Here is a 22,825-nt window from a genome sequence, read left to right on the forward strand (position 1 = left end):
CATGCAGGAATATTGTGTCTTTTAATGTGTCCTGGCCTTCAACACGCCGTGTATGGAAAAGGCTCTTGAGGCAGGCTGTCACCTGAGTGTTTCATCTCAAGAGCCTTTTCCATTACCCAGGGAGGAAGGCACCTTTTGGCTTGTGCGACTGCCACCGAATCTTCATGTGAGTCCATGCCCATCCTTGCTTTGCTCCTGCAGTGGTGCATCTCGCGTGTCTTTAGTGGGAATTTATTAGTGATGCTTTTGTTTTAATCTCTCCCTCCTCTCTCTTCTTGCTTCATGTGTAATTTATCGCAAGGTAAGGAGCACCCATTGCTTCTTCACCTTCTGTTTTATATTAAGCTACCTTTTGATTTTTCAGGGTTTCCACGGGGATTTCATCTTCATCACTGGAATTTAAGCCATTTTTTAGCAACCTTCGACGTGATTTTGTTTTTCCACCTTGACGGAATAATGGTGTTAGTGAAATACCCTCATCATTTTCATTCCTCTTCTTCTCACTCTTACCTTCTTCTCTGCTTTCCGTTCATATCCTCTCCTCCTCTACCAAGCCCTCTGATAATATGATGGGGGGGGGGGACTTGATACCATTCTGACCCCATTTCTTCTCCTCAGTAACAACCAGCCTTTGGAAGGAGACTGAGGAAGAACGGCGCAACAATAAACAGCTGCACGTTCATGCCGCTCTTACATCCCTCCAGATTATGCAGTGCTTCTTTACCACCATCGTCTTGGTCCGTCCTTGACTTGCTGAATATGCAGACTTCACTTCAAGCATGAGACGCAACATCACTGAGGCAGAAAGGTCAAAAAAAGAAAGTCAGGACAGAGATGTCTCTCTTTCATTAGTCCGCCTCAATCATTGTCTCCCTTTTTGAAGTTGAGTCCTCTCGTAAAGATGGGGTTTTCTTACTTAAGAGGACCGGGCCAGGCCTCTGCTAGTCTTTGAACTGGCCTCCTTTTGATTGGACCTCTGTTCTCCCTAATAAAAATCACTGCCAGTGGAAATTCTCATGGAATTCAGGCTTCGGTTGAAAATTCAATGCAATCTGGTTCAGAACATGTTTGGAAATGGAAGTGAGAAATTCAGCGGAGCTACAGCATGTCTCGTGTTCAGAGAGAGAGAGAGAGAGAGAGAGAGAGAGAGAGAGAGAGAGAAAGAGAGAGAGAGAGAGAGAGAGAGGAAAGATGGAGAGAGGAAAAAAAGAAAAGAAAGAAAAATCCCAGAGTGCCAGAAATAGTGTTTTATGTAATGTGGCTGGCTGCTGATGTGATTGAATGTGATTAGACTTGAAATTGCACTCAGTCCCTTTAAAAAGTCCCAGTAAGGATTACAGCTCTGGGAGTGCGAGATGGAGAGGAGGAGTCTGGGACTTGAGCTGGCAGGTGATAGGCACTATTGTTTCCCAAATCAATCTTGCTGGTTTATTTATTTTTTAATAATGTAGCCCAGTGGTTTCCAATCATGTCTGACTCACAGCCCACCTGAGGCCAAGCGATGCCTTCTCACAGCCCTTTTTTTATTTTAATGGTAAGGATTGAACTGAAAGCGGGAGAAACGTGTAGGAAGCTCCACACTCCTCACCGCCACAGCTCCTCAAGTTATAGTATTCCCACAGGTTGGGAGCCACTGATGGGATGTCTTCTAATGAGCCAATATGCTTGTTGACCCATGACAAAAACACAGCTTCCTCTAAAACTCTACATTATTCGGTGGTTACCTCAGTTGTAATATATCATCTATATCATCTGTTGTTATAGAAAAAGACTAATCACTAATCTCCCCTGTCACAAAGATGTCTTTTAAATTTTTCAAATCAAATCCATCCTTTATAATATCCAAACGGATAATCCACCGAACCTCATTACATCCTGTGTGCCTGAGGTCCTTCCTTTCCTGTATGTGTGTGTGTCAATGGTTGGCGCTGTATAATCCCTGCCAGTCTGTGAGAGCAATTTCTGGTGTCAACTGTTAAGCGGTAAAAGATCATCTGGTGTCTTGTTAGTGTTAATCCTCCGTCTGCGTCCTGGCAGACACACCCACGGCGCCGCAGCCTCCGCCGACACCAGCGTCACAGAGAGTCTGGCTCTTGTTTTTTTGGGGCCCCTCTGGGTGAACACGCATCTATCTAATGCGATCGGACCACCTCGCTGTCTGTGCTTCAGCAGTGCAGTCGTGGTAAATACCCTGCGGACCGTCTTCTGTTGTTGTCTGCGCGCAGTTCCCACTGTTGTAAGGGATTATGGGTATTACACTCATCACAGGGCTGTGTCTACGGTATCATTCTTTCCCTCCTGCCCCCCCCATTACCCTTCATTAGAGAGCAGACTGAAGACTAATCCTCCTTAAGGCCCCCACAGAGTTTCTTAAGGCAGGGCTTATTGTTGGGTTTAGATGGCTGCCTCGCACAGCAGCCATCTTTGTTTTGGCTTCCTCGCAGCCACGAGGGGACCTTGCCACATGATTTGATGTGAAACAGTGAACTCTAGTTTTTTTTTGATTCAAACCCCAAAGCTGTTGTGCTGTGTAGCTGCTCTCGGGTTTTGAGTCGGGAAGCAGCACTTTAAATCATTCGCAGTCCACCTGACCAACCAGCTTTGGTCTCTACCAGCGAACACCTTGAGACCTATGTTTTACCTTCTTAGCTCGTCCCTTGCATCACTGTGATGTGCCCAACGAGTGGGCCTACTGATTTTCAATTACTTTACAGATGGAGTGATTGCATAATGAGCCTGGTTCTGTATTGATTTGCCAGCAGGGGAAAACAGTTGTTATTTTTAGAAAGTATCCTGGCAGCACAGCATCACCAGAAGGAAAAAAAAAACATGTATGTGTGGATAGCAACACTCATCTGTGCTCAACTTTTGTATCGTAATTTGTTCTTCCGACCTGGATCATAACCATTAATTATGAGATTTTACACACCAAGTTGTTTTTAAAGACCAGAGTCATTGGAAGTGCATGGAGTCGTAGATCAGTGCGTTGTAGTGTCTGACTGATCAGACAGATCAATTACTCACTTAACACTTTATCAGGAAGGTGCTGAGACTCTTTCACAATAAGGGCGTCATAGAGTAGCTGCTACTTTGTGAAAAGGTGATTTTTCTACAACAAAACATTATTTCACAAAAGTAAAATGAATGTAATCTCTGAAGGCTTTAATGTCAGTGATAAACAGCGAGCCGTTGTTGCTGTACTCTGTTTCTCGTCTTGATCAACTCTGACTGGGTTTTTCTTGCCTGTGCTTGTCATTGCAGCAGCTAAGACCTTGCTCAACAAAAAGGCAGATGTCAAGGTAAGGCTCATCGCACTCCTCAGTCTTCCTCCTTCCTCTCTCTTCTTCGCTCTACAGCTACAAACTCCCGCCTCTTCCTCATCCTCTTTCCTGTTTCTCTCCGCTCCTCTATTAGCTTCTTTCCGGCTAACCTCGCTCCTGCCAGCTGTAGCCGTCTTTTCTAAAACAGTTTGAATGTGCTTGTGTCTCATTGATTTTGCGTCTTGTGTCGTGTGATACAAGTGAAGATTGTAAGATTGTGGTTTCGTTTTCATATAGTTTGCGTCTGTACCTGGTACAGCCTTACACGTATGTCTGTATACATGTGTTTCTGTATGTGCATGTATCAGCCGTCTGCCGCTTTGCCAGTGCACAAGCCTCAAGTAGCACATCTCTCTGAAAGCACCCTTTATTTTGATTTGGCATTATTCAGCTTATTGCCACCTCTCCATCTCCATTATTAAATGTAACCATCTGTCAGCCCTCCCCACTCGTTTTTTTTTTCATCACTTCCTCTCCCGCTCATCCCTCCATTTCTGTCTCTTCCTCCTCTTTCAGTGCTTCCTTTTTCCTGCTCACCCCATCTGGTCTTTAACCCTGCATTCCTGTTCATCCTTTAACGAGGATCTCTCACCATCCCACGCTCGTGCATGCACACACATTACAGCAACACATCCCACACACAGCTTCCATGAATGTGCGTACAGCAATGTGTGTACGAAGTGTGGAACATGGTGTACATGCAGATGAACGCGTTTGCTTCTGTTCAGCATCGTACATCATGGCAGGTAGAGCTTCGCGCACATGCACGTGGACGTACAGGTGTGTGTTTCTGTGTGAGTGCATGTGAGCGCGTGTGTGAACACATCACATTTGTTTTGTCAGTTTGAAAAGAGAATGAAAGTGTAAATGAGGGTGTTAGCATGCCTTCACATAGATTGTGCGTAAGCGTGGGTGTCCGCATATGTGGTTCGCTCATGTGCATGTGCAGCAGTGTGTGTGTGTGTGTGTGTGTGTTTGTGTGTGTGTGAAGGCCCCCCTCCCCTTCCTCCCTGCTCAGTCGGTTCAGCGGGGAATGTGACTCCAGTTCCAGGAATAGCTGCCAGTCTGGACCCTGGAAACTCAGACGACAGAAATAGACGCTTGCTTCCACTGCGGCGCACTCATCGCCTAGCAACAGGCTCCCTACACACTCGCCCCAAACCATTTCTAAAGGCGTCTCTTTCATTTGCTGCCGTCCCTACTTTACTCCTTCCCTCCCTCTTCTCTTGTTTCTCTTCTTTTTCTTCCCTCCACATGTCCTTTTGTTCTCTTGGCGACGCCGACCTCCTCTCCTCTTCCTTTTTCTCTCGCCTGTTCACGAATGCGTAACGGCACCTGACGTTTTTCAGCTGGAGCACCTGCTCAGTGCAAAACGCACAGTCTCTCCCCGGCACTAACTCCACATCACCTCCGACCCCCGCGTGCTGCCAACTACTGCCCACAGAAGCCATTCAGTATTTCATTCAGTGCTGTTTCATTGATGAACACACACTGTGTCTGTTCTTTTAGTTTTTAAAAGTTATTACATGTAGCATTCATTATACATTTACACATTATTACAGAACGTCCGACAGTTTTGGCCTCAATTCATGAAAATTTAAAAACAACACAGAGGGCAGATGGGAGTTCAGTGTGTTTCTGGGGCACAAAAACACCTTAATTATGACATTTGAGGTTTCATTTCCTCTTAGCTGAGAGAGTAACTTAGAGGTGATGCACAGGATCTGTTAAGAGGAAAGAAGTTAAGGACTGACTGCTGCTCAAATTTGTAATGTAAAATCAATTCCACCTTGTTAAGAGTGTCTCCTGGTCGCAGCACGATCTTCTTGGGATGTGTTAATTTCCTTCATTAATCCCCATAAACTTGGCCTTGTTGCAGCTCAGATAGAGCCAGAGGTACCTTTAGTTTATTTTTTTAGCAATGTTTTAATTGAGTTTAAGTTTTTCCTTCAATATAAACCAAGATAAAGAGAAATCCTTAAATTATCAAGTGAACATTTTAAGGAAGCCTTAAGGAAAAGAGATGAGGCTGTTTTGTGCAACTGTCCCCTGGTCTTTACATACACACAGATCAATTACTGATGTATAAACGCTGCATGTAACAACTTTACGAACATCAAGACAGTCCTGATTTTAAATTTACGAGTTTTATTCTGACTGAATAAATTTCCTTGTCTTGCTCCTCTGTTTTGCCTCCATCTTGCTCCTTGTTGCCTCAGCTGCTCTGAACAGTGGGTGACCTGATCACTTCCACTTAAACCGCCGCTTCTTTCCGTCTGCTCGCACCTCCTTTCTTCCACAAAAAAAACAAATCTTATTTCTATGAATTAAATTCTTGACCTTCTTCCACTTTGTCCATCTTGTCTGGAAAAGTCTGATCCCACTTTTTTTTCCTAAGGGTTGAAATCTGCATTTCCATCAAAGTGTTCACCTGCTGATTTAAACTGACAAGTTCTCTGTTGCTCTTTGTACAAGTACATTCACGTGTTGTCATTGGTCACTTTACTCCCCCCACCCTGTTCTTCTACCATGCATATCTGTCCATCCATCAATAAATCCATCCATCCATCAATCGCCTGAGGACAGAAACGCAAGTCCAGCTCTACTGTCCAGTACATGGTGAGCATGCTATTTATGCATTTGCCCAGTCACTCCTCTTTTTGCTCCCTCTCTCCACTCTCTGTGTTTTATCCTCCGTTCCCCTTCCCTGAGTCTATTTCATGGGTGGAGTCAAGTCTCCTTCCCTTCACTGAAGTATTAGTCTGTGACACAGCGGTGTCTGATTCAGGAAACATTTTTATTAAAACTTCAAACTGTCTCTTTAATAAAACATCCAAAAGCTAAAATCGTATCAGATGGGGGTCCGTCAGTTTAGGGATCCTTGAATATTTAACATAAACATTGAGAACTGCCATGACACGTAGAGAAAATGACAATGTACTGTGTAACCGAAACTCATCCTTCATGGACGGAAGACGCCCGGCAGAAGTCACGGAGTTGGCCCTCGCTAAATGCACTGCCATAAGACTAACCCTGACATTATTCTGAAAATGTAACGGAGGCAGGATGTTACTCCAGGGATGCTGCTCCAGATCTGTCAGGGGCACACTTTCAGAACAGAGTCGGCTTGTGCTTGTCGTTTTGTTACGGAGCTCTTTGGTCTCACAAGACGATGCACATACGACTGTAAGATTATAAATGAAGGGTAAAAGTCTGGGTAGGTAGGAGCATCATTTCCTCTGGGTCCACTGTCGACAGCACGTCACACTTTATAGAAATACATCTTTCTGGAAGGCTTCTTGACCTCGTACTTGTTTCCCTTCCCTCTGACCCTTTTATTTCTGTGCACCCACCATCTCTCCTGCACCACCTCCTCCTCCTCCTCCTCCTCATTTCTTCTCCCTGTGCACTCATTTCTTTGCCCACCTGTGGATACTTGTACCCACGTTCTCCTTCCTTGTTCTTGGTAACATCATAAAAATGGTGTTAACTGTGAAGACGTGTCAACACTTCGCGACATGTGACGTCTGTTGTTTGAACTGAATTGTATCACCACCGTCCTGTTTTCACTACGGCAATTGTCTCAGGTGTTTGGCTTTGGACGTCAACTGTTGTCTCCACCGCTGGCGAACCTTTGGTCAGGACTGCTGGCGTCATGGCACTTTTTATTTTATTTTAATTTTTTTCACGAGTTGATACAGCAAACACGCTTTGACTGAGACCGCTCACCGGTTAATCGTTACTTTGATGAGGAATACATTTCCTGTTGCTGCTTGACGACGGCTTTGGGTGGTTTTATGTGTGCATGAGTGTTGGTGTTTGTTTGGGTGCGGGTGTGTCGGAGTTTACTATATATATATATATATGTGTGTGTGTGTGTGTGTGTGTGTGTGAAATGTTTATATGTCAGTTTATTGTCAGCTTACACCAGCTTTTATTTTCATGGCTGTTTTGTGTGTGTATGCATTGTGTCATGTCTTTGCACTTGTGTGTGCTGACTTATATGCTCTGCTCTCCTCTCCTCTCCTCTCTCCTCTCCTCCTCTCTCATCCTCTCCTCTCTCCTCTCCTCCTCTCCTCTCCTCTCTCCTCTCCTCTCCTCCTCTCCCCTCCTCTCCTCTCCTCTCCTCTCTCCTCTCCCATCCTCTCCTCTCTCCTCCTCTCCTCTCCTCCTCTCTTGGATAAGCCCAGTGGCTTACAGAACTTAGAGGACTCCATTATGGTTAACATATACACCCATACACACCCTACTTGAGTTCCTTTCCATTTTGCCAGTCAGTGTGTCAAACAGCGACCGACACTCATTGTACAACACCAATTATCAAACACTATTTGTTTAATCTGTGTTTCCTTCCAGGGAGTCTGCGGGTCTTGAAAAGTCGTAAAAAGCATTGATTTAGGTTTTTACAAAAAGACCTCAGAACATATTAAAGTCTTAACTTTAATCTACGAAGGTCTTAAATCTTTTTTCCAACCTGCAGTAATGTTCGTTATTAAATACTTTTGTAGGTGATTTTAGCAAAACCTGGCCTCAGTGCTGTTTCTGCCGCTTATCCAGGTCCTGTTTAGTGATTAATTAATTATATTAGTGCTGAAACGATTAACTAATCAATTAATTGATTAGTTAACAATTATGTTATGTCAATTAATTGATTAGTTAACCGACAGAAAATCAATGAGTAATTGTTTCAGTAATTTAAAAAAAAGACTATTTAAACTGGACTCTACTATTATTTTCTTTCTCATATTCCACAGGCAAATCAATATCCTAAGCAATTAATAAATTATTTAAAGTAGAAATCAGCAGATTAATCGATGATGAAAATAATCATTAGTGCAACCTTAAATGATATTATTAAGAATGAATTGACATTTATTTCACTTCTTATCATCCCGGCTGGTTTATATTTTTATGTGTCATACTTCAGAAGTTATGATTATGAAATAAGTATTCAATTGTGTCCTGAGTGGTTTTAAAATGCCTGAAATGTAACTTTGTGACACCTGCAGAAACCCCGTCGATCTGAAATGTTATTACCATCTGAGTGAGATCGACTTCTCTCACCTCTTTGCCAGATTCTTTCTTTTAACACTCACGCCATACGAAGGCTTAACCGGGCACGAAGTAATCCATGACCTCTCGTGACCTCTTTCACTGACTCGTGGAAACGGCTTAGATGTTAGAGTGCTACATGATTAGGATTTATGTAATGGAAGCCGACTTCCTAGAGTGAGTCACCGTGGTGATTCACTTCCACACCTAGGACCTGATGTCAAGTGAGTGTTTTTCGAAGCAGGGTTACAAATAATGTCATGTAGATACGATGCAAATATCATTATGACCGAGCGGAGCTATAAAGGACTGGCCGCTCTTTGATGCGCGGCCTTCAAAGGAGCATTTGATAGAGGTTTATAAAGGTGATTCATTACGGCCAAATGGCACAGTTTGCAAAGCAGCGGATGTCACCGGTAACAACAAGATACTGTGCACATTTCTTAGGCGCTTATATTCTTATGTATCACGCAGTATCGTCGGGTCGCCGTTCCCAAATTCATTCTGCAGCGTGCATGGAACAACCTACCTTCAAAAACTTACCTACCTGGGAAAATTGGTGCAGGTTGAAATCATCCACAATTTACTTCTTATGCCTTAAACCTATGCACAGTACTCTTACTATGTCTGTTAGGGCATTCAATTACTGCTTAGCCATTATTTATTTAACTTTGTTTATCATCTCCTTATTTAGTAGTTTTTAATTACAGACCTATTGCAGGCTCAAATTGTAAACTTAACCCCAAACCCAGACCCTAAATCTGCAGTATGTTTTATGCAATTTAACAAAAAAAAGAAAAACAACAACAATCAAGCAACATCTAGCCACGCTGATAGTTTGAATCTTATTTGACAAGTGCCCAGTAGAGGTGGCTGGATTTCAGTCTGAAGGAAAACTGTGTTCTGGACACTTCTGAAGAGACATGGCAGGTTTTTTAAATGGGCACCACAAACGAAACTCCATTAACCTCCATTGTATTGACATGGTGAGAGGGATGTGTCAAAATCTCAGCATCATAAACTTAAACTGACCCTCTTTTCAAATTCTGTTTCACATTCTGACTGAAAAGAAGAATCATGAAAAAATCATTAAAAAAAAAGAAGCTGTAATTTCACAAACACCGAGGAGAAAAGCTCAAAAGTGGTTCTCACAAAGAAATGCGCCACAGCACACGTGCATGGACACACATTCACGAACCCACCTCTTGCTGTTGTTAACACTCTTGTTGTGTTTCCTCCCTTTCCTCTCCTTTCCTGCACAGCCCCAGACAAACAGCACCAAAAACAGCATAGTCACCAGCCCCAAAGGAAACATCCCTTCACCTGCTCTGGTATTTACCTCCTAACCCTCCCTCCACCTGTGTGTGTGTGTGTGTTTGTGTTTGTGTGTGTGTCTGTCCCACCGCCTCTGGACCCCATATTTCTTCACCTTTGTCTGGTTTTCCTCTCCGTCTCTTCCGTTGTGGTTGACCTTTGCGCAGCCACGGCGATGGCCACAGCGGTACGGGAAGGTCTTACACCAGCAGGTGGTGTCAGGAAACATTTCCCCTCGGCAGGTGGGGATGCTGTGTGACTCGCTCTCGGGTTGATATTGTGCTGCCGTGTCATTTCCTGTGTCAGTGAAAGTTCGCCAAACGGGAAGAGACAGCCGATGCCTGCCGAGTCTGTCAGTGCGATTTCCCCCCCCCCCCCGGTATATTGTCCTTCCAGCCCAACAGCATACCAGCTGATGTCAGAGATGAATTCCTCCTCTTCTGTTGAATCAGTGAAATCAGCTGAATGAAAACCTGTATGCTCATGAGCTCCTGGCACAAGGTCACAAACCACTACAGAGAGAGAGAGTCCAGAGGCGTGAGCAGGAATTTTACTTAGCATCAGGCCTCCAGGGGAGTTTTATTAAGTTATTTGTGTTCTCTGAGTGCTGCTCCCTTTGATCTGTGTGGACATGATGTATGATGAGCCATTTACATTTATCTGTGTGTAAGTTGGAGACATGGGAACAGATGCATTAGTTTCATTATTTCCCGTTATTTGCAGCCACTGTCATTTATGAGTGGTTTCTTGCCGGGAGCAGGTGGTGGTGATAATGGCCACTTGCCAAGAGCTTCAGCCATTGAGCGAGGTTAAAACATTTCCTCTGATCAGCGCTACGACTTCATCCTCTCAGGGCAGACTGGTTTCTACAGTGACTCACTACCGCAAAGTATTATTCTGATACGGGATGGGCCGGGGCTAGCTGGTTAGCGTGCTAACTTCACTAGAAGAAAAGATGTGATAGAAATAGAAGAAAAACAAGATTAACATTAGTGTTGCTTCCCACTGCTGGAAAGTTCTCTTAGTAAGTAAAGGAATGAAGTTTGATGCTGAACTTTGCAACGTTTCTTCTAGACTGGTAAGTGAACAGCTGTTAATGCTAATGCTGGCTATGTAGCAATAGCAAAAAACGTACATATAGACCCCTTTAAGATGAGAACAGCACACTTAAATTAAAGGACATAGTAGTAGTTTTGCTTATTTAAAATCATCTAAAAACTTGTGTGGTTCTTACACTAATGCTGTCCGTTTTATATATTTTTAGATTTTTTAATGGTCCCATGTTGCAGACAGCCACCAGCTCAGTCCATGTCAGGGCTGTAGTCCCTCCTCACAACTGAACCACCACATGAGGGTGGGATAAACATGTAGAGCCACCTGTCCTTGAAGGCAGCACATATGTTCACCTGCAAACATCTAAATCATGTACATTAGTCTATAGACATCACAGGATAACTGTAGCTGTTAGACATCAGTGACGTCTCCCTTTTTTTAAAGCGGGCCACACACTTCCCCTAAAGTTACTGTAATGACCCAATTTTCTATCGATAAAGTCCTAAACCATCGGTGTGTAGGGTTAACCGCCGTCCTCGTTAGTCAGTTAGAGATTTCCCCCTCTGGTTAAAAACAGTAAAGATAAACATCCTCGCCCTGTTTTTCGCGACACAAATGATGGTGTTGCACGAACGCTCTGCTAATCATTCAGGGTGAAGTGCTACAGGAGGTGACAGTCTCATAGCATGTGCTCTTCTCTTTCTTGCCAAACTGCCTCTCTGAGCTACTCCAGGCTGCTCTCTCTCTCATTTAAATAATTCAATTTAGATGAACATTTCAATGCAGTTAGTTGGCCTTAGTTCTCTGATACCATTATGGTTCCTTTAAAAAGTCAGAAAAAATGTGTAAGATGGCAAGATGTAATTGAAAGGTTTATTCATTTTGAATTTGGGTCATTTGTTGAAGCCATTTTTGTAAATATTTTAAAGCTGATAACTAAAAGGAGGGAAAAAAGCTCATGCTTGTTTCCTGATTCAGAACACCTAATGGACTTAATGTTCATGAAATTAAATCATCGCAATTGTGCTCCAGCAGTGAGTTATATTTACAAGCTTGTGAGAGCATAACATTTCTTACACTGTTTTCTGTTAGACATTATTAAGCCAGAATAGCTCATTATATCATGCCATTTATATAACCAGACCAGTAGCCACGCTCAATCATAAGTCACTGGCAACCGAGTCCTAGATGCCACAGCAGTGATCTCACCGACTTAGACGTGAAACACAGCTGAGGACTTGGGCAAGTTTGGGTTTGCTCCTCAACACTAAATATAGCTTTGTCGCACCGGCTGTAACAAGGTGCATCTAAGCATTTAATGATAATATGTGCAGTCGTGTGCAAAGGTTTCGGCACCCCTGAGCAAATTACATACCTTGTTGATTTTTAAAGTGAAAAGAAGTAAATAAATCTGCTCCTGCAAACAGATGTTTAAACGAGCCCTTCTTCAAATGTCAGTGCACTGTTACTTGTTATGTCATTAACTCAAAAAAAAAAAAAGAAATTGAAAGAAATATATTAACTGTTGCATCTCCAAAAGTTTGGGTACGCTAACTGAGATTGTACTTACTCCTCTCGACCCCGCCGACTGTGCTATATTTTACAGTTGGCTGTTGATCAGTGAGTCACTAACTCAAGCAACCCAGTGCTTATCCTGGTGTATTGGGGGTTTTACATGTTGATGGTGTGTTGATGACCTCCGCTTGACACAGTGATAAGAGCCAGCCACCTCCTTCATGCAAGAGAAAAGCCACAATGTCAAGCCCACAGCCACACACACCAGTGGTGCAACAGATGCAGCCGTATGTGTGTGTGTTTCTATAGACATGGTCGCAGTTGCTTTGTGTGTGTGTGTGTGTGTGTGTGTTTGTGCATGTGATGTTAGCTTTAGCACCACTCCACTCGGCACATGTGCAGACGTACTTTCGGAAGCGTTTGGATGGGAAGTTTCACATTTGTGCGCTTGAGAGTGTGCATGGAAGTGTGGGCACAGCCATGAAGCAGAAGAGGGTCTTTTTTTATTTTCTGATCCTTGAAGGGAATAAAAAAAAAAAAAAAAGGAGTGGGAGGACGGCTGTGTTCTTCACGCTGTTGCTAGGGACTTGAGCTAGTTACTGTTTAGCCATTTGGTGCATTAACTCATTCACTGCATTGCTGCCAGGTCAGGGAGAGACAGACTGCCTTTACACGCATGACCTTAATTTTCTGACCTGGAAGCCGTTTGGTGGGGTGATGGGAATCGTGAATGTGCACAAGTATTTAAATGATATGAATGGATTGTGGCTGTTTACATCACATAAGAAAAGACCACCTGAATGAATTCATTTAACTCAGCAGTGCCACTAGAACGTCGCTGAAACAGCAGCAGCGTGAACTTTAAGGTCAGCGGCGATGTGTAACGGTCAAACCCTTCCCCCAGCTGATGATATGACGCAATCAGCATTCGCCCCCCTCTCCCCTCTAATCTGCACACTCCAGGTACTTTATTCTCGCTCATCATTATCTCCCAAGTTGCCACTGGTGCCTGTTGCCCTGGGTGACGGTTGCCCTGACAACATCATCATCGCCAGGGAGACAGCTGATGAAGATTGGTCATCACAGAGGTGTCACTTCCGGTTGGGGGTGGGGGGGTTAATCTGATTTACTGTAAATCCAGTGACAGTTTGTAGCAGCAGACTGTGGAGAGAGAAGGCATCAGCAAACAGTGGGACCTGATTTGGGGGGGGGGCAAGAAGGCAACAACACTGTGGGGTTTGTACGCCAAAGGTCAAGTACCAGTGTTTGAAAGGAGCTGCTAATTGTCGTAAAAACGTACCACAGTCATGGCAGAAACGGCCAAAAGAGACTTGACTGCAGAGCTGTAATATAAGATGTAACTTACTCGGCTCTAAGTGGAAGTGAAAGGTGAGTTTTAACAGGCAGAATATTCAGAGGGGGGAAAAAAATAACAAGGAGAAGTTAAGAAGTTAAACGGCTGATCTTGAGACGTGACTGAGCCAATTCTGTGCACACAGTCCTGACAAACCATTTCAGAATGAAGTTCTGGGATCCTGAAATGATGCCAGCGTCTGCCCAGCACTGCCTCGCCTTTCCTGTCGAGACGAGTGTGAAGGAGCAGAACGACACGTTTTCATCTTGTGGGGGCATCTTAAATCTTTCTGCCGGGTGTGCCGCTGCTTTGTAAGATGTTGAGGCGAGTGGAGCATTTATATTGTATATTGCCTCTTCATTTGTTTGTCCCTTTCATTTTACAGTTGTCTTGATTCAGTACATATCGGCGTCATGTAGGGCGATGGATGATGCATGCACAGCAGGGCAGCGCAGAGGATAGACGATCCGTGTTCAGCAAAACCCTGGATGGGTTACGGTTAAAAAAAAAAATGTCACAGTTGTGATTGCAGCTCTTTTTCCTTAGGCTGTGTGCTTACTGAGTGTGTGTGTGTGTGTGTGTGTGTGTGTGTGTGTGTGTGTGTGTGTGTGTGTGTGGCACAAATTGCACGAGTGCTGATGTGCTCATGGCAGACACTTCACCCTGAGTTTCAGTACTGCCTGTTCCTTGGGTGTGTGTCAGTGTGTGTGTGTGTGTGTGTGCATGTGTGTGTCAGTGTGTGTGTGTGTGTGTGCGTGTGTTCCTCTGTGCATGTGCAGACAACAGCACTGGCTGCAGATTACAGTTTTCAGCTCATCCACCCACTCTATTGCTTTGGAGGATTCTTCCCTCTCTTTCCTGCCAACTCTAACAAGCACTTTCTCTTCATCCAACATTCATGTCACTCTTTCTGCCACTTTGTCCATCTCTATCGACTTGTATGTCAAAAACTTCTCTCTTTCTTTTCCCACTTTTTCCTCTCCTTTCTCTCATCTATTCCACGTTCCTCCATCTCTCCTCCTCCTCCCCCTCCCCCTCCTCCTCCTCCTCCTCCAGGAACCTCAGACAACCGTCATCCATAATCCAGTGGACAGAACAAAGGTATTCATCATTCCCCATTTCTGACCTGCTTTTTATCCCTCTCTGTCACTCTCCTCCTCTTCCTCATCTCCTCCTGCCCGTTGACCCTTCTTTTCATCATGCATACCGTGGCATTGGTTTACTGACATGTATGTGCATATATGTGTGTGTGTGTATATGTGTGTGTCTATATATTAAACTCCTGAGATAAATGCCTTTATATTATGAAGGGAGGTGCGATGATGGATGGGGTAGTGAATGTTACTCACCAGTTTAAACTAGTGCCCCATTGAGCAAACTTGTGACTTACAATGTGATTTAGATCAAAGATAATGTTTTTTATTTATTATTTCGTTGCTTAATTATTGTCTGATTTGTTCTTTGGCGGTTTGTTAAATCTGGTTGCTATGGTTAGTGTGAAAGTGTGTGTATCTGTGTGGAGGTTGTGCATAACTTTGCATTATGATCCCTTCCTCATTAGTATGACCTAGCATTTGATGTGTGTGTGTTTGCATGTGTGCGTGCTTGTGTGTGTGTGTGTGTGCGTTCCAAAGTCCAGGTTGTGCATCACAGCAGAGTGACCTTTGCATTACATTTTGGGTCTCCCCTCCGAGTGAAGTGCATGGCTTTGAATTGTTCCCAACAGCAGCTGAAAAAGTGCGTCTACATGTGGAGACACTGACAGTATTTTGGGAGGATACTGCTTCAGTACGGTTCATGTTTTCACACCAGGCTGGTTTAAAGCAGCCTAGTTGACCTACTTGACTTTATTGGTACAAGTAAATCTTAACAAATGCCATCGGTCCACGAACAGAGGCCAAAACTAGAGTCAAGATTAAATGAGAGAACTGCCTTAATATACGGGCTGAGACGTGACTGTAGTATAAACACCCGAGAGGGTAAATTACAGCAAAGTGCACAAACGAGCGTATCATAATTATGTGGCTGTAACATTTTACAAGCCCTCTCCTGCCTGTAATGTGGCAGGATGAGAGAAAATGAACGAGATGTAAAATGTCATAGAGAAAACTTCTCTATGATTCAGCCCAAAGAAAACAAACTGTATGTGGAATCGCACTTTTAAAATGATATTTGTGTTGTTTCAGGATGCTCTCCCTCACACTTACGCGTACTGTACACACACACACACACACACACACACACACTTTTTCTCTTCTTTCTTCCTCTCCTCAGGTCACCAGCTGCCCTTTAACAGGCTATGAAACCACTTCTGTGCTTCTGCTCGTGACGCTGCTCGTGCTCGTGTGCACTTCTAATGAGGTCGCCGCGTCTCTCAATTCCCCTCGACGTGCGGCGGAATTTAGCCCCATTTAATCTGCTAATTGGAAATCAGAGGCGAACTTCTCCTCTGGCGAAAGCCTGCGAAGAGATAGACAGACAGGCAGGCAGAGAGACAGACCGGTAGACGGATAGATTGCACCTCCTTAAGATGACAACTCGCTGCTCTGTGAGAATCCATTCTGTTGCTATTGTTGAAGTAGATTGATGGCGCACATCCCGTTGCGTTTTCTGTCAAGTTGAGCAAGAGACAAAAGCACCCCTGTGGAGGAAAGACGTCATTTGTCCACATGATGTGATACACACACACACACACACACACACACACATACACACACACACACACACACACTCACACACACACACTGGAGGCACGGGGAGCTTTGCCTGGAGTAGAAGAAAAGAGGTTTGAGGCCAAGGATAAACCAGGTTGCTAAGGTGGCGTATTGGTGACCTGTGCTGATGGGTTAGGTGGCATGGTTTGACTTTATATTTTTACGAATCCTGGATGATTTTAACTCACTAACTTTGTCCTCGTTTGGCATCTGCTTTTGGATCAAATCCACATTAACTGGTCTTGATGCATTCTGGTTCCCGCAGTTTTAGTTTTGTGGAGACATGACGTGCCACCCCGCTGGCCTGCGTTCTGACTGTGTAAACCGAGCGTCTTTCCTGTGACGTGCGTCCTCATGTGTGTTGTGTCACGTTCCAACCCAAACTGAACTGACCTGTCTATCTCTGATCTCCAGGAGTCGTCGGACAGCAGCAACACCACTGTGGAGGATGAAGATGTGAAAGGTAAGACTGGGCAGATTTTAACTATAACTGGAGATCACCACGAGGCTCCATGATCTTAAATATGACATGAGGCAGTCAAGTCATTTTTTGAAAACAGTAGAAACGAGTGAATGACAACCAGCAGATAGCACAGTGAGCCAGAAAGCAGCTGGGTAAGTTACCTCAGTTTTCAGCTTTGTAAAGGTGGATGGTGACGAGCTCTGCTCACTGAAAGCTGCTCTCTGTAACGGACATAAATGTTGCACCTTAAACGAGTGTGTCTCCGTGTAACCGGCCACTGCTGCTCTTACTTTTAAAAGCTTAGAAAGTATCAGTTAAACATTCAGACAAAAAGTCCCTAAAGAGGTTGTTGAAACCCGACAACCTGTTAGAGGATTCTTAAATGTTTTATCTTCTGTGCACATTCGTGTTTCTCGACCGCTTTGAAAGATTACAGGTGTAACGTGGCTTAATGACATCATTTTTTAAACTTCAGTGAGTGTTTTTCTTTTTAATTAAAAAGCAGCACATGTTAAATGAATAGGGAATGTTATTTTCAAAATAAGAGTCACACATACGCTTCCTGTGTGGTACAGATGGTGTGAATGTGATTCTAATTTAGTCACCAGGCAGTCAGGCCGCGGATAGCTGACCTCCTACTGACCTCTCATGGAGCCGGGCTGTATTGCTTCCCTCTGCTGTTTTTCTATTGTTTTCTTACTCTCTGAAGAGATGTTTGTGTGTTTCCGTGTGTGTCTGTGTCTGATAGGTGAGAGGTGGGGGGCTGTGAAATGTAAACGGCCTTGTAATGCTGTTGTGGTTTGGCTTTCTCAAAAGTGTTGGGGTTGGGCTGAAATCTAAGTACTGAGAAACACACACCTCTGAAATACCAACACGCCTGTGCAGGGTGTCAGCCTGCAGAGTTTGTGAGATAAGGGTCTGTGCGGGGCATAGCACATATATATCAGCAAGTAACTTCACCATCTGCTTTTATATGCAGCCTTTTTTTTTTTGTTGTTGTGGCCACTGTGTGATTGTGTGTGATTGTGTGTGATTGTGTGTGTTTGTGTGCGCGGATGCATGGGTTCTGGATCTGCTTATCTATGCCAGCACACTCAAACACCCCTGTTCTCCACATCCGAGCTGAGTACAATGCGTCTAAATCGGGTCATGAGTGTATCATTTCGGCGCCAAGCATACAGAACACAGTGTGCGCTTCCATCTTCTCCTCCTCCTCCTCCTCCTCCTCCCTATAGAGGCTTTGCTGCTGTGTCACAAATTCCCTAGCAACCGCAGCAGAGCCGTCATGTAGATCTGTAAGAAAATACTAGAAAGAGTACTACACGTACCAAGTAGTACTCGGGGGGAACTGCTCTTATTTTACTGGTAAGTTCTAGTTTGAAAACTCTCAGAGTAAAAGTAGCTGAGAATCTCAAACCTAAAACTGACTAGAACATAGAGTGCACTCAGATAAATAGATTTATCTTCTCATGTCCTGTTTTTCACGTGATGATTTTAGCTGTAAACAACTTCAGTAAACAGTCTTCCTACTGACAGTTTCACAGATAAATGTATTTCATCACCTTTATCTTTGGCATCAGGCGTTCTCATGTTATAGCTAGACATGACCAGAAAGAGATCCCTTGAAGAAAAGTGTCTGACCTTTGACCTTTGGCTTCATTAGGTAGCTAATAAAGTATTAGAACAGTTTCAGTGTCTCACTCAATAATTTACAGGTAGAGGACGTTGATCTCTATAGAGTTATTTGTTGTTATTTGAAAGTTTCGTATAACTTCAGGTGCGATTTCAGTAAAATAGTTTGTTTGGTTTTTTTCACTTCTTTAATTGACATGGAGACGTTCATACAGAGAAAATATGGTGAAGTTTATCAAAAGAAAATTGGTGACATTTCCATAATTATAGTGCGTAATATAACTTCATACAACTAAATAATTTAAAATGTCAAATAGGAAGAAAAACTACTTACCTCATAACAGTAAGTATAACAGATATGTAAGATTAACTTTACAGCGACAGTCGTAGCTATCAAGAAAATTAATTAGTTTAAGTAAGTATAACTTACAACATATTATATCTTATCTATAGTAATATCTTCATGAATGTTAAATTTAGTGGTAAGTACATTTTACTTGATACTATCAAGTCAGTTGCGCTTGATATTGCAGCAGTAAAATTTGTGCTAGTGCAAATACTTAAAATCCTACGGGTTATTTTTTCAGTGTATGGACTAACATGACAATACAGCAGCGTTATTGTAAAGTCATTTATTACAGTAGATATAGTGGTTGCAACTGATGTCCATGTTTTTGTGGCTATGTCATAAAAACTGTCTGTAAATATCTGATTTATGAAAGTTCACCCTGCTGTTCGTTTAAAATTCATTATTTCAATTCCCCTTGATGTAGGAAAGGTAGCCTGAAGGAGCGTTACATCACCTGAAAATCCTTTAGACCCCCGGGCTCTGCTGTACCACACTGTACTGCCCCTGTACACACCGTGAAAAGTATCCTCCCCCTCCACACACATCCTTCCCTTCCAAGGTCCCAAATCAGAGCCAAGGTCCCAAATTGGAGCCCCACCACCCCACCCCTCTGGCAGGAATGGAGAGGTCAAGGGCACCTTGGGAGGGAGGGTGTGTGGGGGGGTCGGGGGCTAAAAGGGGGTGGTGGTGTCTAAATTTAACCCCGGTGGCAGGAGACGGAGCACCCAGAGAGGCGTTGAAGACACGCCGCTCTGCTAGCGCCACCCTTGGATAGCATTAGTCTCACACAGCAGGTTTAAGACTCTTTAAGATACGAAGCTGGGGGGATAGCACGCTCAGCGCCACAGAGAACTACAAGAGCCAGGTGAGTGCGGGAGGCGGGGGGGGAGACGACTCATGTTGGTTGGAACAGTTTTTGTAGTGTTGGCCTTTGTAGGTTCCCGTCAGGTCAGCGGGTGCTCGACAGCTGGTTTGTAACCCAACACCTGCGCCGGCTTTTGGAGCATCTGAACACATATCTGTTGTGTTACTCTCGATGCTTTTATAGTAGAGAATATGTTGCAGACAGTTTTGTGAGCGCTGCTTGTTGTGACTCATTAATCTAATCTCTGGAGGTGTTCATTTTTTTCATGTCAAGTTATAATTTATAGGTTTACTTCCTGTTTAACTGCTGAAGTTTCTCCTCTTTGCGACATCCGGAGAATTAAATGCTAATTGCTGAGATGTTCCTGCACTGCACTTCCGAGGGATCACGTGTCAGTCGACCAGTGTGAACCGCGCTGTGACGTCTCTGTATGTTTGCTTTGTGTAGTTGCCATTTTTCTTCCTTCTTATATCTGCATTTATTGACAAAAATGTTAATCATTGTTTACATGTTGGAGAGAGTGCAGTCATACCTCTATTAATGCAGCATCTTGGCAGGAAACTCTTTTCTCCTTTTTTTTCTGCTTTTTATTTATTTATTTTATTTTTATTGCCAGTCTCCTGCCATCTGTTTTGTTTTGTTTTTTCCTGCAGGGACATTTTCTTTCCCTCTATTTGTGAGTGAGTGTTCATGAGTTGCGTTTCCCTCTGTGCCAGCTGATAAAACAGACAAGCGGTAATGAGTAACATCCAACTCTCTCTCATTATCACGGCCATCACCGTTGTCATCATCCATCCTCCGCTCACTGGAAACCTCCCATTAAAGTCTCTGTGAAGCCTCGCACGCGCCAGCAGCCGCCGTTGTAAATCCAGCTAAAATGGAGCCATTAACTGGCATAATGAGGGAAATGCTTTCTTTCTTTTTCAATAAGATCTGGAGACAGAGGACTGTCGGTGAAAAGTAGCTGTAATTTCTCAGAGCCAGAAAAGACAAAGGTTGACCAGGTTTATCGTCTTGTATTTATCTGCCCCCACCATCACACTCACGCTCGATCGTTCTTCACTGTGACATTTCTGTTGTGTTTTTGTGCGACTGGTTGACATCTCTCTTTGCATACGTGTGTGTGTGTGTGTGTGTGTGTCTGGTCTCATTCTGTGTGTGTGTGTGCGTGTGTGCATGTTATCAGGGAAGAGCTTAGACAACAGCTCGCTTAAGGCGCAGTCCAGCACGAGCTCCCAGCCTGATAGCTCTCAGGGCTCCACAGCCACTGTGTTCTGTAAGTCAGCATGGCCCCGCAAAATGCAGCCTGTAACACATACACACACACACACACACACACACACACACACACACACACACACACACACACACACACAATCATACGCTCTACTTGCAGTTCACCTGGACTAAATCCTCCCTTGTGTGTCTTCCGCATGTATTAGAAACATACATTTACCATCAGGAAATCCCTCCGGTGCCCTGACGTAGACTGAGTTTTAATCAGCACCTGCTGTGCCTCTGACTGTCAGACACTCTAAAACATCTAATAACATGAATAGTAGAGAAAAACACTGAGATGTTTTGTAGTATTTCTACTCCTCTACTATCCCATCCTCCCTCCCGTTCCGCCCACGCCACGTGTGTTTAGAATAATGTGTTGTCTCCCTCTTATGGACATATGTGGAATAACAAGACAAGCTGCCCACTGACACATTTTATTTCTAAGCATGAATTTCCCTCTGTGTTTATGTTCTCATTCCTGTCTCTGTCTGAGTCAGACTTTGTCCTGGAGAGCTCTAAAGACAGATGTCACAGTAAATGAGACTGTATTTCTGTTTATGTTTGATAAATCTCACCTTTTGTCACATTTGCATGGGTCTCCTTCTTGCCTCAGTGCTCTCCAAGACAAAGTTAGTTCATCTGATCCTTCTGTCTAAGTGCACTGTCTCCCATGTTCCTCCCTCCGAAACTCAGCCGCTGCGAAGTTTGCTGACCTGCTGGGCTCAGTGCGTAGAGGCTCAGGGCCCACATCCGACGGGGAAGGGAGATCAAGCACACCACCTCCCGCTGCCCTCTCCGCCCCCTCCCCTCCACACACCCCTGTTGTCCCCATGCAGAGTAAGTAGAGGAGCGCGGCAGCAGGGAGTGTACAGTAGATAACCGCCGGCCATTACACTGTACAGAGATCACTTCTTATTTCTAATGATCATTATTATCTCCCTCGTCTTTAAAAAATCCCTTCAAGATTTTAGTTTTTCAGATTTCAGAGAAGAGTAGTTGTGAAGTGACACTGAAAACAATCTGCTACTGCAGAATCAAGAATCAAAATATGTTGCTATGACATGTTTTTAAGCCCAAAAAAAAAACCCACTTATGGCTGAAATTGTTTCTATATTTTTGTTATTGTCCAAAAACCTGATAGTTTTATTATATAGATTTGATATATTATTATATAAATGTATTATTGATATTTATAGTTTATTTTCAGTCAGTCCCACATACACACCAAATGTGTATTAATACACTCCTGAAAATAGTACCAAATAAATACAGTATTTAACCTTCTCCCTCAGCAATTTTAGAAATACGGTGGCATGCTGAGTTAAGCAATTACTAAGTCTATTTTAAAGATGAAACTATAGCCAATACTTACTTTTGATACACATGGATTTACATCCACATCGTGAAAGACTGGGCCACTGGCGGGTTAGGAAAGTCGCCAAGTGCTGAAAGATAAATTAAAACTAACACCGTCCTTTAAATTACAGTTTTTATAAAAAAATAAACCTTCAAATGTTTAATCAGACCAAATATAATGAGTCAAATTGAATACGTTTATAATTCTGTGATCCTGGTTGTAACAGCACAGTTTCATTTAAATGATGTTTGACGAAGACGTGGAAGTTTTGTAATAACCGTATGCAAATGAAAGGCTCAGGATTAATAAGAGGTGTATGACTTCAGGTGTAATGAAAAGCTGAGTGTGCTAAACTTCTTCCAGACCTCTCATATGAAACCATCACTGCTTGTGCGCTGAATCATCCTCAGGCTCCTTCTGTAATGCTTCTCTATGATAATGATATATTGTCACAATCGATTACTTTTGCAGTTATTGCCACCATAAATTTAGGGATTGCTTCATTTCTTTATTCTCTCTTATGTTTCCTGCTCACTGTTTCTAATCTGTTCTTGCA

At 43.5% G+C, this 22,825-nt stretch overlaps 1 protein-coding gene across 9 annotated transcripts in view; it reads left to right on the forward strand.

Annotated features, from left to right (window-relative positions):
* Nucleotides 1-22,825, forward strand: part of camk2b1 (calcium/calmodulin-dependent protein kinase (CaM kinase) II beta 1) — a 69,189-nt gene that overhangs the window by 42,033 nt on the left and 4,331 nt on the right. For 2 of the 9 annotated variants that reach the window (XM_023417146.2, XM_023417147.2), the window contains exons 13-18: nt 3,262-3,299; nt 9,635-9,703; nt 14,665-14,709; nt 16,737-16,785; nt 20,818-20,907; nt 21,606-21,749. In XM_023417146.2, coding sequence (XP_023272914.1) covers nt 3,262-3,299; nt 9,635-9,703; nt 14,665-14,709; nt 16,737-16,785; nt 20,818-20,907; nt 21,606-21,749 — 435 coding nt within the window. Of the gene's footprint in view, nt 1-3,261; nt 3,300-5,906; nt 5,940-9,634; nt 9,704-14,664; nt 14,710-16,736; nt 16,786-20,817; nt 20,908-21,605; nt 21,750-22,825 lie in introns of all 9 variants that reach the window. The other 7 variants (XM_023417149.2, XM_023417150.2, XM_087176858.1 and 4 more) reach the window with 6 other exon arrangements.

This window comes from Seriola lalandi, unplaced genomic scaffold (assembly GCF_002814215.2).
Source record: "Seriola lalandi dorsalis isolate HSWRI2012SDOR001 ecotype SW California unplaced genomic scaffold, Sedor1 jcf7180002054572, whole genome shotgun sequence".
Classification (NCBI taxonomy): domain Eukaryota; kingdom Metazoa; phylum Chordata; class Actinopteri; order Carangiformes; family Carangidae; genus Seriola; species Seriola lalandi.